At 50.3% G+C, this 16309-nt stretch overlaps 1 protein-coding gene across 1 annotated transcript in view; it reads left to right on the forward strand.

Moving 5' to 3' along the window:
* MAP1B (microtubule associated protein 1B) overlaps positions 1-15767 on the forward strand; it is a 98721-nt gene extending 82954 nt beyond the window's left edge. Inside the window, exons 5-7 of the mRNA XM_062212225.1 lie at positions 73-6574; positions 9971-10209; positions 11313-15767. Of these exons, the coding sequence (XP_062068209.1) occupies positions 73-6574; positions 9971-10209; positions 11313-11468 (6897 nt within the window). The 3' untranslated portion in view covers positions 11469-15767. The remainder of the gene's footprint in view (positions 1-72; positions 6575-9970; positions 10210-11312) is intronic.
* Positions 15768-16309: the final 542 nt, after the last annotated feature.

The raw sequence follows: 16309 nt of genomic DNA on the forward strand, positions 1-16309 counted from the left end.
TGGACGGTGGAACAGTGGTGACAGTCAGTCACCTAAACCTTTTTTCCCCCCCTTCTTTTTGTTCAAATCCAGATTGGAGAGTTACTGAGCACTACCCATCCTGCCAACAAAGCCAGCTTAACCCTGTTCTGCCCCGAAGAAGGGGACTGGAAGAACTCCAACCTGGACAGACACAATCTGCAAGACTTCATCAACATTAAACTCAACTCAGCGTCTATACTGCCAGAAATGGAAGGACTCTCTGAGTTCACCGAGTACCTCTCGGAGTCAGTGGAAGTCCTGTCCCCTTTTGACATCCTGGAGCCTCCCACATCCGGGGGCTTTCTGAAGCTCTCCAAGCCCTGCTGTTACATCTTCCCCGGAGGCAGGGGCGACTCTGCCTTGTTCGCGGTGAACGGATTCAATATGCTCATCAACGGCGGCTCGGAGAGGAAGTCCTGCTTCTGGAAACTCATCCGCCACCTGGACCGCGTGGACTCCATCCTGCTCACCCACATCGGGGATGACAACTTGCCCGGCATAAACAGCATGCTGCAGCGGAAAATCGCCGAGCTGGAAGAGGAGCAGTCGCAGGGCTCCACCACCAACAGCGACTGGATGAAAAACCTCATCTCCCCTGACTTGGGCGTCGTCTTTCTCAACGTCCCTGAAAACCTGAAGAATCCCGAGCCCAACATGAAGATGAAGAGGAGCCTGGAGGAAGCGTGCTTCACCCTCCAGTACTTGAACAAGTTGTCGATGAAGCCAGAACCTCTCTTTAGAAGTGTGGGCAATACCATCGATCCTGTCATTCTTTTCCAAAAAATGGGGGTGGGGAAGCTGGAGATGTATGTGCTTAACCCAGTCAAGAGCAGCAAGGAAATGCAGTATTTTATGCAGCAGTGGACTGGCACCAGCAAAGACAAGGCGGAACTAATCCTGCCCAGTGGTCAGGAAGTAGATATCCCGATCCCCTACTTGACTTCAGTCTCATCGCTGATCGTGTGGCATCCAGCAAACCCGGCCGAGAAAATCATCCGTGTTCTCTTTCCTGGGAACAGCACCCAGTACAACATCCTGGAAGGGCTGGAAAAACTCAAGCATTTGGACTTCCTGAAGCAGCCGCTGGCCACCCAGAAGGACCTGACTGGCCAGGTGCCGGCTGCCGCTGTGAAACAAGTGAAGCTCAAACAGAGGGCTGACAGCAGAGAAAATCTGAAGCCAGCCGCAAAACCAGCTCCCAGCAAAACCGTGCGAAAGGAGTCGAAAGAGGAAGCCCCGGAGGTCCCCAAAGCGAACCAGGTAGAAAAGCCGCCCAAAGTGGAAAGCAAAGAAAAGGTGACCGTGAAAAAAGACAAGCCGGTCAAAACGGAACCCAAGCCCGCAGCCGTGGACAAGGAGGCGCCCGGCAAAGAGGAGCAGCCTCCCGTGAAAGCCGAGGTGGCGGACAAGCAAGCCGCTGACGTCAAGCCCAAGGTCTCCAAGGAGAAGACCGTGAAAAAGGAGGTAAAGGCGAAACCCGATGAGAAGAAAGACGAGAAGGAAAAGCCGAAGAAGGAAGTGGTGAAGAAGGAGGACAAGACACCCGTCAAGAAGGAGGAGAAACCGAAAAAGGAGGAGGTGAAGAAGGAGGTCAAGAAGGAAATCAAGAAAGAGGAGAAGAAGGAGCCCAAGAAGGAGGTGAAGAAGGAAACGCCCCTGAAGGACGCCAAGAAGGAGGTGAAGAAGGAAGAGAAGAAGGAGGTGAAAAAGGAAGACAAAGAACCTAAAAAGGAAATTAAGAAGCTCCCCAAAGACACGAAGAAGCCAGCCACTCCTCTCTCGGAGGCGAAAAAACCCGCTGCGTTGAAGCCCAAAGTCCCCAAGAAGGAGGAACCGGTCAAGAAAGACGCGGCGGCTGCCGGGAAGCCCAAGGAGAAGGCCAAAGTCAAAGTTATCAAGAAGGAGGGCAAGACGGCCGAGGCTGCCGTGGCCGTGGGCGCCGCCGCCGTGGCCGCCACCGTGGGCGCCGTGGCCGCCGCCGGCCCCCTGAGGGAGCTCGAGGCCGAGCGGTCCCTTATGTCGTCCCCCGAGGATCTCACCAAGGACTTCGAGGAGCTGAAGGCCGAAGAGGTGGATGTGGCGAAGGCCCTGAAGCCTCAGCTGGAGCTGATCGACGAGGACGCCAAGCGGAAGGAGGGCGAGGCCGGCGAGGCCTACGCCCTTCGGAAGCACACGGAGGTCATCCAGGGCCCCGCCGAGTCCCCCGACGAGGGCATCACGACCACCGAAGGGGACGGCGAGTGCGAGCAGACCCCCGAGGAGCTGGAGCCGGCCGAGAAGCCAGGGGTGGAGGACACCGAGAGGTTCGAGGACGAAGGAGCGGGCTTTGAGGAGTCCTCCGAGGCCGGCGACTACGAAGAGAAGGCGGAAACCGAGGAGGCGGAGGAGCCGGAAGAGGACGCCGAGCAGAGCGCGGCTGGCAGCGCCCCCCGGCCCGGCCCGGCTGAGGACGAGGAGGTGGCCAAGGCCGAGGCCGACGTGCGCGGCAAGGAGAAGCGGGAGTCCGAGGCCAGCGGGGACGACCGGGCCGAGGAGGACATGGACGAGGCGCTGGAGAAAGGAGAAGCCGAGCAGTCCGAGGAGGAGGAAGGCGAGGAGGAGGAGGAGGAGGACAAGGCGGAGGACGCCAGGGAGGAGGAGTACGAGCCCGAGAAGGCCGAAGCGGAAGATTACGTGATGGCCGTGGTGGACAAGGCCGCGGAGGCCGGAGGAGCCGAGGATCAGTACGGGTTCCTCACGGCAGCCCTCAAGCCGCCCGGCGCCCAGTCCCCCAGCCGAGAGCCTGCATCTTCCATTCACGATGAGACTCTGCCTGGAGGATCGGAGAGCGAGGCCACCGCTTCCGACGAGGACAACCGAGAGGACCAGCCTGAGGAGTTCACGGCCACCTCCGGCTACACGCAGTCCACCATTGAGATCTCCAGCGAGCCCACCCCCATGGATGAGATGTCGACGCCTCGCGACGTGATGAGCGACGAGACCAATAACGAGGAGACCGAGTCCCCGTCGCAGGAATTCGTGAACATCACCAAATACGAGTCTGCACTGTATTCCCAGGAATGCGTCAAGCCCGCGGTGACGTCACTCAACGGGCTGTCGGATGGGTCAAAAACCGACGCCACCGAAGGCAAGGACTACAACGCCTCGGCCTCCACCATATCCCCGCCGTCGTCCATGGAGGAAGACAAATTCAGCAGATCTGCCCTCCGTGACGCTTACTACTCGGAAGAGAAAGAGGGGCAAGCCGGCGCCGGGCTGGACATCAAAGATACCTTCTCGGCAGCATCCGATGAAAAACCCAGCCCCCCCAAGAGCCCCGCCAGGAGCCCGTCTCCGCCGTCTCCGATAGAGAAGACCCCGCTCGGGGAACGCAGCGTGAACTTCTCTCTGACGCCCAATGAGATCAAAGCCTCCGCAGAGGCGGAAGCAGCCCCGGTGTCTCCCGAGGTGACCAAGGAAGTAGTCGAAGAGCGCTGTGCTAGCCCCGAGGAGAAGACCTTGGAAGTGGTGTCCCCGTCGCAGTCTGTGACCGGCAGTGCTGGCCACACGCCCTACTACCAGTCTCCCACCGATGAGAAATCAAGTCACCTCCCCACAGAGGTCATGGAGAAGCCCCCGGCCGTCCCGGTGAGGTTTGAGTTCAGCGATGCCAAAGACGAGAGTGAGAGGGCCTCGGTGAGCCCGATGGATGAGCCCGTGCCCGACTCGGAGTCGCCCCTTGAGAAGGTGCTGTCACCCCTGCGTAGCCCTCCCTTGTTGGGCTCCGAGTCGCCTTACGACAGCTTCCTGAGTGTAGACGACCAGGCTCCCGGCCGGGGGACCGAGAGCCCGTTCGAAGGGAAAGATGGCAAGCCAGAGCTTCTGGACCAGGTGTCTCCGGTCTCTGACGTGACCTCCGCCGGTCTCTACCAAGACAAGGAAGAAGGGAAAGGCGCGGACTTTGTGCCGATAAAGGAAGATGTTGGTCCAGAAAAGACTGATGATGTTGAATCGGCGAGTTCTCCGCCAGCGCTGGCCTTGGGTGACAGGAAGCCAGGAGATGTTTCTCCGACGCAGATAGACGTCAGTCAGCTTGGATCGTTTAAAGAAGACACCAAGATGTCCATTTCTGAGGGCACTGTCTCAGACAAGTCCGCCACTCCTGTGGATGAGGGGGTAGCAGAAGACACCTACTCGCACATGGAGGGCGTGGCCTCCGTCTCCACGGCCTCCGTGGCTACGAGCTCCTTCCCCGAGCCGACCACAGACGACGTGTCTCCCTCTCTGCACGCCGAGGTGGGCTCCCCACATTCCACTGAAGTCGACGACTCCCTTTCAGTATCTGTGGTGCAAACGCCTACCACGTTCCAGGAAACGGAGATGTCTCCGTCTAAAGAAGAATGCCCGAGACCAATGTCGATTTCTCCACCGGACTTCTCCCCGAAGACGGCTAAGTCCAGGACCCCGGTTCAAGAGCACCGATCGGAGCAGTCCTCAATGTCTATTGAATTTGGCCAAGAATCTCCTGAGCACTCTCTTGCCATGGACTTCAGCCGGCAGTCTCCAGACCAACCTACAATGGGAGCAGGTGCGCTTCACATCACTGAAAACGGGCCAACCGAAGTGGACTATAGTCCATCCGACATGCAGGACTCTAGTTTGTCACATAAGATACCGCCCACGGAGGAGCCGTCCTATACCCAAGATAATGATCTCTCTGAACTCATCTCAGTATCTCAGGTAGAGGCTTCCCCATCCACCTCTTCTGCTCATACCCCTTCTCAGATCGCTTCTCCGCTTCAAGAAGATACTCTGTCCGACGTGGCTCCTCCCCGAGATATATCCTTGTATGCCTCACTCACCTCCGAGAAAGTGCAAAGTCTAGGAGGAGAGAAGCTCTCTCCCAAATCCGATATCTCCCCACTCACCCCGCGGGAGTCCTCTCCTTTATATTCTCCTAGTTTTTCAGATTCTACCTCTGCAGTCAAAGAGAGCACAGAAGCCCGCCACACTTCCTCTTCTCCACCAGTAGATGCAGCCGTTGCCGAGCCCTATGGCTTCCGTGCCTCCATGTTATTCGATACGATGCAACACCATCTAGCCTTGAGTAGAGATTTGACCACGTCCAGCCTGGAGAAAGACAGTGGAGGGAAGACACCCGGAGACTTCAGCTATGCCTACCAGACGCCTGAGAAACTGACCAGGTCCCCAGATGAAGAAGATTACGACTCTGAATCTTATGAGAAAAGCACCCGGAGCCCAGATTTGGGCAGCTGTTACTATGAGCAGACAGAGCGAACCGTCAAGTCCCCGTGTGACAGTGGCTACTCCTACGAGACCGTTGAGAAGACCACCAAGACCCCTGAAGATGATGGCTATGCCTGTGAAATCACGGAGAAGACCACCCGGACCCCCGAGGAGGGCGGCTACTCGTATGAGATAAGTGAGAAGACGACACGGTCCCCGGATGTGAGTGGTTACAGCTATGAAAAGACGGAGCGGGCCAGACGGCTGCTGGATGACATCAGCAATGGCTACGATGACTCCGAGGATGGAAGCCACGCACTTGGGGACTCCAGCTACTCTTATGAGACCACTGAGAAAATCTCCAGTTTCCCCGAGTCTGAGAGTTACGCCTACGAGACGTCTACGAAAACTACGCACAGCCCTGACGCTTCCACGTACTGCTACGAGACTTCAGAGAACATCACCAAAACCCCCCAGGCGTCTACGTATTCCTACGAGACCTCAGACCGATGCTACGCTGCCGAGAAGTCCCCCTCGGAAGCCCGCCAGGAGGTTGACTTATGCCTCGTGTCCTCCTGCGAGTACAAGCATCCCAAGACGGAGCTGTCACCCTCCTTCATCAATCCCAACCCTCTCGAGTGGTTTGCCAGCGAAGAGCCCACTGATGACTCCGAGAAGCCCCTCACGCAGTCGGGAGGTGCCCCGCCTCCTCCGGGAGGCAAGCCGCAAGGGCGACAGTGCGACGAGACCCCTCCCACCTCAGTCAGCGAGTCGGCCCCCTCCCAGACTGACTCGGATGTTCCCCCGGAGACGGAAGAGTGCCCCTCCATCACAGCGGATGCCAACATCGACTCCGAGGACGAATCGGAAACCATACCCACAGACAAAACCGTCACCTACAAGCACATGGACCCTCCTCCAGCCCCCGTGCAGGACCGCAGCCCTTCTCCACGCCACCCTGACGTGTCCATGGTCGACCCCGAGGCCTTGGCCATCGAGCAGAACCTGGGCAAGGCGCTGAAGAAAGACCTCAAGGAGAAAACCAAAACCAAGAAGCCAGGTACAAAGACCAAGTCCTCTTCACCTGTCAAGAAGAGTGATGGGAAATCCAAGCCCTTGGCAGCTTCCCCGAAACCAGCGAGCTTGAAAGAATCCTCAGATAAAGTGTCCCGAGTGGCTTCCCCCAAGAAGAAAGAATCTGTGGAAAAAGCCACGAAAACCAGCGCCACCCCCGAGGTCAAGGCTGCACGTGGGGATGAGAAAGACAAGGAGACCAAGAACGCTGCCAACGCCTCGGCATCCAAGTCAGCCAAGACCGCGACTGCAGGTAGGCGGAGATGCCCCGCCTCCCGGCAGAGGCCCCCTCTGGAGCTCTCTATACGAGGGGCTTCAGAGAGCTCATGGGAAATGCATGTTAGGGAAAAGACCATACATGGCTTTCAAAATTTTTGGCAGCAAAAATAAATTTACCTCTTAATTCCATTTTTCCCACAAAATGTTAGAAGACCTCTTGTTTTCCCTGTTTCCTTTGCACTGCAAAGATGGGAATTGCTTTCCCTTGACTTCTCCCCTACCCAGCATGGCCCTCGGGCCTGGGGAGAGCTCCACAGAGGGCCCGCAGGAGCTGCGACTGCTCAGATGGGATTTCTGGGTTTGCTCCACTCTGGCACACAAGAGACCGCAACCCTGGGCTAAATTCACAGATGGAAGGATGTATGCTTCCAGCTCCTCTGGGAGACTGGCCTCAGCCATGCTGGCCCCAGAATCGAGCTGCAGGAGACACAGGCCAGGGGCGTCCAGAGAAAATGAGAGGCTCCACCAAGCCTAGGGTGACCAGGCTAGGCCAAGATTTACAGTCCCCTTTTCAAAAAAAAAAAAATTACAACCTTCATGTTAAACAATCAGCGCAGGAAACACACCACTGTTACAGACAATGGTGTTTTCGTAGCCACCCTCATTGTGGCTGATGTGTGATTACCCAGCACATATTGAGAGGAAAGTGTGGGGCTGTTCTGTGATCGCCTTTCTAACCCACAGCCCCACCAATAGAAGCTGAGCGCACCCGTTCAGGTTGAAACCCACTGGAGAGAGGCTGATCCCCGACTCCTGGTCATTCCTGGCTCGGCCCCTTTCCCAGCTTTATCGGGTTCTCAGCAGTGGTGGACCCGGCTCTCCGGCTCCCTGGCAGCCGCGCTTCACTCCATGGCTTTAACGTCATTCACCAGGGATTTGCATACTGCATTTGATTTGCTTTATGTGATTACCCAGGAATTTTAGATGATAGTTCACAAAGTAATATAAATTGAGCCAAACCTCTAAAGCAAAAAAAAAAAAAAAAGAATTTAAGATATCATTTAAATAACGTTTCCTTGATTAGGAGAAATCAGAGATGAACCTTTGAGGCTCCTATTTATATTAGGATAGATGAGTTATAGCTACAAAATTGTACTTTAAACAATGTGGAGCATCAACTTTGGGACTTGGTTCTCTTCAAATTAGTCTTTTTACAAAGACAAAGCATGAATTTGTTCATGTCTACAGTGAATGGAAAAGCAGCAGCTAATTAACCCTTTGGTCTGAAAGAAGTGACAGCTGCCTTGCACCGAAGGGAAACGTAAAATGCATTCCAACAGATACAAACCAACAGAAATTTGCCAGGACATACATACCCTAGTCCACACAGTTGATTTTTGGAGACTCTGATCTTTAAATAGATAATTTCAAGGCAAAGTAATAAATGAAGATGAGTTAGTTTACTTCAAAGATACCTTCACATCTCTAAAAAGGCAACGTTGCACTTTTGATATTTTTTAAAGATTTATTTATTTGAAAGAGTTACAGAGAGAGATTAATCTTCGGTGTGCTGATTCACTCCCCAAATGGCTGCAACAACCAGGGTGGAGCCAGGCTGAAGCCAGGAGCTTCATCTGGGTTTCCCACGTGGGTAGCAGGGGTCCAAACACTTGGGCCATCTTCTGCTTTTTCCAGGCCATTCTCAGGGAGCTGGATCAGAAGTGGAGCAGCTGGGACATGAACTGGCGCCCATGTGGGGTGTCAGCCTTGCAGGCAGTGGCTCTACTCGCTATGCCACAGTGCCGGCCTGCACCTTTCATTTTTTAAAACAAACCTGAGTCAGCTTTTGGCAATTTTCTGTTTGTGCTTCTATGCCTAATATTCATTGGGTGTTTATGGTAGCGAACTAGTGCACAAGGAAGAACTGCAGGCATGTTTATTAGAAGAACTGACAGTTGTACTACAAGTCAGAATTCTTTAGGAGGCCTCCAAACGGGTGTTTTGAGAGCTTTTAACTCAGATTCATTAAAATGGCCTGTTATTCTATTCATCAGATGAGTCTGTATATCCAAATACCAGTTTGGCTTAATCTCAGCATTCCCCTACTCCCTAATAATAAAACTGGAGAGTTAGTGGAATGCACCAGTGGTTTTGACCACCAGATGATGGTCTTTGAGCAGCCCAAGGAGGAAGAGGGTGAAGTTTAAAGACTCCATTGTATATTTTAAATAGCGTCACATTAGCACCACCTGGGGTGCTTTCAAAAGATGCTGATGCCCAGGCCCAGCCCCAGCTCTGTGCAGCATGAGGCCTGGGCATCAGTTTTAAGGATGCCAGATGATTCTAATGATACAGTCAGGGCAGAGAACCATGGCAGAGAACGCTCCTTCTGTTAATGGCTGCAGAACTTGACACCTTCTAACTGGAATGGTATAGATAATGAGCTCGCCAAGCCTGCTGCCAGGAGTCTGAGTCTCCCCTTCTCCCAGGCCTCTCTGATTTGGGCTGGGCTTCTGGCTCCAGGAGGCCCTCTCTGCAGCCTGGTGTGTTCTGATGGTTAGAGAGAGCCTGGTGTTTCCTCTGTGGGCATCCAGCTCTGTCCAGGGAGAGATGTGTCACTTTTCAGGGCACTGTGCTATGCAGGGAGAATACTGTGTTTCGCTAGTTTATGGATGGGGTTGAGGTGCTGAGGGCCTTGAAAATCAAGTGGGGAAGGAGCTGAACCACTTACCAGGTTAAATATTAGGGTGGTCAGCCGTGGGCATAAGACCTTAGAGTAGATTACTGAGATCACTTAACTCAGATTTGCCAAATACAGGTAGATGCTTCCTTTTGACTTTAAAATCCATTCCTTTGATCCCTTTTCTTTTTTTAAAGGATTTATTTATTTATGGGAAAGGCAGAGTTATAGAGAGAGAAAGAGAGATCTTCCATCTGCTGGTTCACTCCCTAAATGGCCTGCAACATCTGGGGCTGGGCAGGGCTGAAGCCAAGTGCCAGGAACTTCATCTAGGTGTCTCTTGAGGGTGGCAGGGGCCATCTTCTGCTACTTTCCCAGTGCGTTAAGTGGAGCAGCCGGGCCTCGAACTGGTGCTCATATGGGATGCTGGCATTGCAGGCAGTGACTTAATCCCCTGTGCCACAACACCAGCCCCTAGATCACTTGTCAAATTAAGATGCGCATTAATAGCTCCTTTAGGATGGGGTTGTCATTTCTCCTATCACGGTGGGAAACAGCCCTGTTCAGTTTTCTGATTGCTGGTGGTAAATGCAGCCATCATTTGCATCTCTCTGCGGTTGCTAGGGAGATGGAACTGCTATCGCTGCTTTGCCTGTCCCAGAGGAGAAGTAGAGGAGTAGGGGAGTTGTACTTGGATGTGTGGATTTCTTCCCATTGCTGTGACTTTTGTCTTGTCTTCATTCATCCAAGGACCAGGAACCACCAAGACAGCCAAGCCCTCTGCCGTGCCTCCAGGCCTCCCCGTGTATCTGGACCTGTGCTATATTCCCAACCACAGCAATAGTAAGAACGTGGATGTTGAGTTTTTCAAGCGAGTGAGGTCCTCCTACTACGTGGTGAGTGGAAATGACCCTGCTGCTGAGGAGCCCAGCCGGGCTGTCCTGGACGCCTTGTTGGAAGGGAAGGCTCAGTGGGGCAGCAACATGCAGGTAAGAGCAACAGGGCTCTGTCGGCCCTGCCTCTGGGCTGTGTCCAGAGGCAGAAGGAGGGAACCGTGTTTCAGACAGACGCCTTTATGCTTGGGGATCCACGTGGGGGGCTTCCCGACTCTGCCACACATGACAGATCCCGGAGACACAGTCAGCTTCGCACACAGAACATAGCCTACACTGGTATTGCTTTGCCACCACCACCAATAGCCAGGGCCTTGGAGGCAAGCCACCTTGCCTAAGGCATCATTCATTGATCTGCCAAGACGATTTGCCCTTCAATCCCAGACACCAAGAGTGTTGTGTGTGTGTGTGAATCAGAGCGGGCAGAGTTCCATGTGAGTGCCACTGCAAAACTGTCTTGAGTCCTTTCTGCTTTGCAAAGAGACGGAAGCTAGAAAATCAGCTGTTCCCGTGCAATTCCACAGCGACAGGAGCAGTGCTGGAGAGGGTCCGTCCCCAACATGACATTTCCAACTCCCCAGCATCGTGTCTGGCCGTGAACCACCTCTTGGGAATTTAGCTGTGCTCTTTGCTTTCTAAGTTTTCCTAGTGGTTCTGTACAGAATCACCTGGTAGGCTGTATTTGCATGCTGTTCATAGAATTTCTTGTTGGAATCTTACTATTCAAGACATTAAGCCCCCACCCACCTCCTCCATCCTCAACCACACACAGGAATTAAAGATACGAATCTTTGTTCTCAGGACAAAATGTGAATTACAAACAGTGAGGAGCTTTTGAGGGCTGTGAGCTATAATAATAACTTGGCTTAGATGTTGCAATATCTGTTATGTAAAGCTTACCAGTTGAGTTAATGGAAATAGAAGAAATTGCACCTTAACTGAACTTCTTAACAATAAAGAACTGAAAAACTGACGGCGAATATACTTGACATGTCACTCGTTGCTTTTAGTTTCAGTCTTCAATAGCATTTTTTCAGCTTTATTCTGGTTCCTGGAAAATGCAAGTCAAAAAATCCTGCACATTTCTTGAAGAAAATGGGAAATGTCCTTTGCTTTTCTTCGAGTGGTCTAACGCCTTTCATCCCTTCCTCTGGTTTCTGTCTCTGCCCTTCAACAGCTGTTTTTCTGTTTCCCTGCAGGTGACACTGATCCCAACCCACGACTCGGAAGTGATGAGGGAATGGTACCAGGAGACCCACGAGAAGCAGCAAGACCTCAACATCATGGTTTTAGCCAGCAGCAGCACAGTGGTTATGCAAGACGAATCCTTCCCCGCTTGCAAGATTGAACTGTGAAGGCCAAGGCCAGCCACACCACAGGATTTGAACTTTGCTTCCAGAAATTCTTCCATTTGAAACTACCTTTTCTAAAACGTCAATTCATCTGATTAAGTCGCGGAACAGTTACCTGCCAAATGCTATACTGTGTCATGGTGATGCAAGTCACTAATATTTCTCAGTTTTTGCTGATTGCTAAGGGAAGTAACAGTATTCCCACGATAGGGTTCAAGTTACTGCAAAATTACCTAGCCCAGTTCATCCCTGCTGAACATTCGGAAACCATGCACTAGCGAACCCAACTGACTTCTGCTAGGTAGAGGCATTTGTCTTAGAGAGAAAGAGAGAGCGAGCGAGCAAGAGAGTGAACGCAGAAAAGAGGGAGAGGAAGAAGAGACAGAGGGAAGAATGAGAAAGAATAGGAATGCAAGAGAAGGAGTCGTAAAGGAAAAGAGTTCTGGTGAGACACCCGGAGAGACAGAGAGAGAGCAGAGTGGGGTAACGGGTGGGTGGGACGTCACCAGTAGCTAGGTCTGCATTGTTTCAGGCAGAAGGTCTTGTTCTGGTCTACAAAGGTAATGTTTTCCATTTTTGTCAGTCTGAGTCATCGGAAAGGGTCTTAATTGGCTAAAACAAGTTGGCTGGAAGACAAAAAGAACGCAGCTTGTTAGGAGGGCATGTGAGATTTTCACGCCTTAATTAAGCTCCTTCGGCTCTGAAGGCTGCACACTGACATGACGTAGCGAGTGTAGGCTGGACACGCGAGTGGTACGAGCCCCATTCAGAACTCTCTCTTTCAACACACGAGTAGGCAGATCTAAGGCATGCTCCCAGCATCTGTCCACCCACTTAGTCCACTCTGTCAACTCACCTGCATGCAGCAATACCCACGTTCACCCCACTGAACTGAAGCAAATACCAAAGCAGTTGGGAGTACATATGGTAGACAATTTGCCTTAGGAAGTGACTTGAATGTACAAAGATACTTGATGCACTTATTTTTTAATGTGAGACAGCAAGTTTATAAAACATCCATGTAGGATTATAGATACTCCAGTTAAAGGAGCACGTGTGTGCGCGTTGCGTGGTGGTACTAGAAGCTGATCTGATTGGTCCAACAGTTTGATGCTGAGTCATGTGTGTTGAAGACCACTTCCGTGCACCTGTGGCCCTTTAGTCAAACAAGTTGCACCGTTTGTAGCTTCTCCACTGCTGCACGTTCAAGGTGGAAATGGCTTCTATGATCAGAACTGGGAAAACCGCAAATGGGATGGTGGAAGAGGTTCTCAGCGAGCGAACAGTATTTGCCTTCCTTTGTCTTACATTGGCTTTTTAAATTTTCCATTAATTTCAACAGAATTATGGGAACAAGTGTACAGAAGAATTTTTTTTTAGATATGTGCGAACTTTTCATAGATGAACTTTTTAACAGATGTTTTCATTTACAGGAAAATGCAGAGAAAATTTTCAAATGATAGGGTTTTTTTTTTTTAAATGTTTCGTAAGACAAACATTGAATAATGTCATTTGAAGTTCTGGCAAGATTGAAGTCTGATATTGCAGTAATAATATTTATTAAAAACCCATAACTACCAGGAATAATGAAACCTCCCACCTTTGGTTCCCATAACATGAAAAGCTGAGTATGTGCTATTTGAGAGTGGGGGAGAAAGGCATGGTAGGCTACTTTTCAAGACCTTTACAAATAGATCACTAGTGATGACCTACATACTTCTCTCAAGATCTTCAACCATGAGGTAAAAGAACCAAGTTCAAAGAACCCTGGCAAAATCTGCTTTGGGATTTTCTTTTCTGGAAAAAAAAAAAAAAAGTGAAACAAATAATACATGGAATACAAATGAACTCCCAAGTCTATGGTTCACCATGTAGAGTCCAGAGCTCATTTCCGTCATTGTCATCATTGAACTGCGAACCTGGGAAGCCAGATCCTGATTAGAACTGATGGCAGGTGTCGGGCCGCAGATCCGCGCACCCAGTGTTCCCACGTGGCGAGCTCTCGGCCGTCACGTAAAGATTCCTGCAGACTCGCAGATCTGCGGAACAGTGAACAATGACCTCATTTTATTTTCTATGTTAGTTATTTATTTCAGAATTAACATTTTAGTTTATTTTTGTCTGATGAGTGTATGTTTTGCACTGCTAACTACTATGAGGGTTTAACCAGTGCTTCTTCAGGGTCCCTTCCCTGGGGACCTTTTGCAGTCTACTTAATGCTGTGAATTACATTTTTCAAATGTTTAATTTTTTTAAAGGAAATTAATATTCTATTTTTGTTAGGCTTCTCTAGAAATGCAGCTTTTATTTATTCCCCATTTCTTTCAAGTCCTTAAAAGTAACATATTAAAGGTACAAACAGTTAACACGTGATAGAAAAGTCATTGTGACGAACATGGATTTCATTGAGTATAATCTCATCTACTTCAAACTTGTTTTAGGAGACAACCTAAGCTAATTGTTTAATGGTTAGTTATCAGGTTGAATTGATCCTCCTTATGCCTGGGAAGAGAAACATTTCTAGCCTTCTTGCCAAATCCAGACCTCTGGTTGACTTTCCTTTGATAGAAGATGGAGTTCTACTCCAGTTTCCCAAATTAAATGTATATCACATGTACATGATTTTGCTTTTAAAAATTCAAACATTTTAGGAGAATTATAGGCAGTCTTCATTTATAACCACTCTGCTCCACTCCCTTTTCTCTTTTTTTTTTTTTTTTCTGCAATGGGATTTAAAGGGGGAATCTATAAAAACTGTCACTAGACAGCTGGTTCTTTTTCCAATGAAATCTACCTATACCTTTCTCCATCCATTGTTCTTGATGATGACCACAGAACCTAAGTATATCAGGAAAACCAATATTTGCATGACAGGTTGCCCCTGTCCTCTGGACACCTTTCCTACCTGTGTGACTAACCTAATTTTGCTAGTTCCATAAACACACAATTAGTTTAGTAACAGCCATCACAGTGTGCCATGTACATTCATGGTGAGAACGAAAGATGGACGTAGACTTCTAGAGCTTTGTTCATGCTGAGTACTTGATCCGATGGTGTAGACCGAACATCTGAGTGGAAGGAATTGACACTCTCGGTGAAGGATGGCTTTCTATCGAGATCACACCCATGACCATGACCCTTTTTGGTAGTATTCCTAACCAAAATTCTGCAGAGACGAAATGTTAGAGATGATCCTCCATTGTCAATTTTAATGATCCCCCCACCCCGCTTTCTGCAGACCCCAATCCCTGTGCATGCTTTCTCAGTCTTGTGGTGGGACTGGATACAAGGACTGACTCCCCCCCTCCCCCAAACACCATTTCCATGGAGTTCAAAAAAGAATTTTTTTTTCTTAACATATCATAGTGAATGGTTTCCCCAGTGTATATGAATGTTTTAAGTGTCTCCAGTAGCTTATATGGTTTAGGAACTTTCTGACACTCATTTAATAAGATTTAATCATTTGCTAATGGAAGTTTTACCACCTTCTATTTTCCCTCTGTTACCAAATTTCAGCTCCCAGGAGCTGCTCTACAATTCTGAAACTGCTTTTCTTGCCTCTCTTTTAGTCACCTGTCACAGGGAGTTCCTACTTGCAAGGATCTTGTGAGTTAGGATAATGACTTTTTTTTTTTTTCTTTTGCTCTTCAGATTTAGAAGATCCTGTTTCCATTTGAAAGGAACTGTAAGCTTTTATCTTTTAGCCAACTGAACAACACACCAAAAGCAGCCTAGGGATAAGCATTCTCTGAAAGCAATTAGGTTTTTCACCTGGTATTAAAAACTATTTACTATTTAAAAAAAAAAAAAAAAGCTGTGACTTTATGAAGTTCATGTACAAGGCAGCATCAAAGACTGAAAAGGAAGGGAAACCAACCAACAGCTTCTCTGCACTTGCGTGGAGCTCCCCAAGGCGGGAGCCTGGAGGAGAGGCGCCAGGCCAAGGCCAGGCTGCCCTTTCTAGAACATTCCGCGGCGGTCGGCCTCGCTCTCCGCGCTGCGTGTGGCCCTGCTCCCCGGCGCCCTGGAGAGGAGCGTCTTGAGCCGCAGCGAGAAGCACTCCACACTCCTCTCTCTCGTTCTGAATGGTGTTTGTGTCAGTCTGCAGCTGTGTATGGTATGATGTCTTATAATCCTGCATCACTTCTATCCTATCCAGTCATATCTAATGTAGAAAATTAGTTTCCAGTGAAAGTAATCTGTAGTGCTTTTATGATATTTGTGTGCAATATCCCCTCTTCCATTGAGGATATTTGATGTAAAGGAAAAAAAAAAAACCTCAGTTCCACAATAAAATACAAAAGTGGCAAAAGGTCACGTGTCTGCTGTGCTGTCTTTGGCTTTTGTGTTCCTGAGCTGGACTCATCCACCCACGTGGAACAGCCGAAGCCCCTGGGCCCGGGTGGTCCCATTCCCAGGGTGGGAGTCCGCAGGGTCCCGCTGCTATTTCCCGGTGGTCAACCTCTTTATCTTGTGTAACCAGGCCCGAGAGGATGTTAGAGTCAAGGGACAGAAACCGGGAGGTGAGCGGAAGGAGCAGTGCAAGTTATGCCTTAAAAAATAGACTTGGGGCCCTTGCTGTGGCATAGCGGGTAAGGTCACTGCCTGCAGTGCTGACATCCCATATGGGTGCCGGTTCGAGTCCTGGCTGCTCCACTTCCAATCCAGCTCTCTGCTATGGCCTGGGAAAGCAGTGGAAGATGGCCCAGGTCCTTGGGCCCCTGCACCCATGTGGGAGACCCGAAAGAAGCACCTGGCTCCTGGCTTCAGATCCACGTAGCTTTGGCTGTTGCGGCCAATTGGGGAGTGATCCAATGAATGGAAGATCTCTCTCTCTCTCTCTC

The sequence above is a fragment of the Lepus europaeus genome, chromosome 15 (genome assembly GCF_033115175.1).
Source record: "Lepus europaeus isolate LE1 chromosome 15, mLepTim1.pri, whole genome shotgun sequence".
Taxonomy (NCBI): domain Eukaryota; kingdom Metazoa; phylum Chordata; class Mammalia; order Lagomorpha; family Leporidae; genus Lepus; species Lepus europaeus.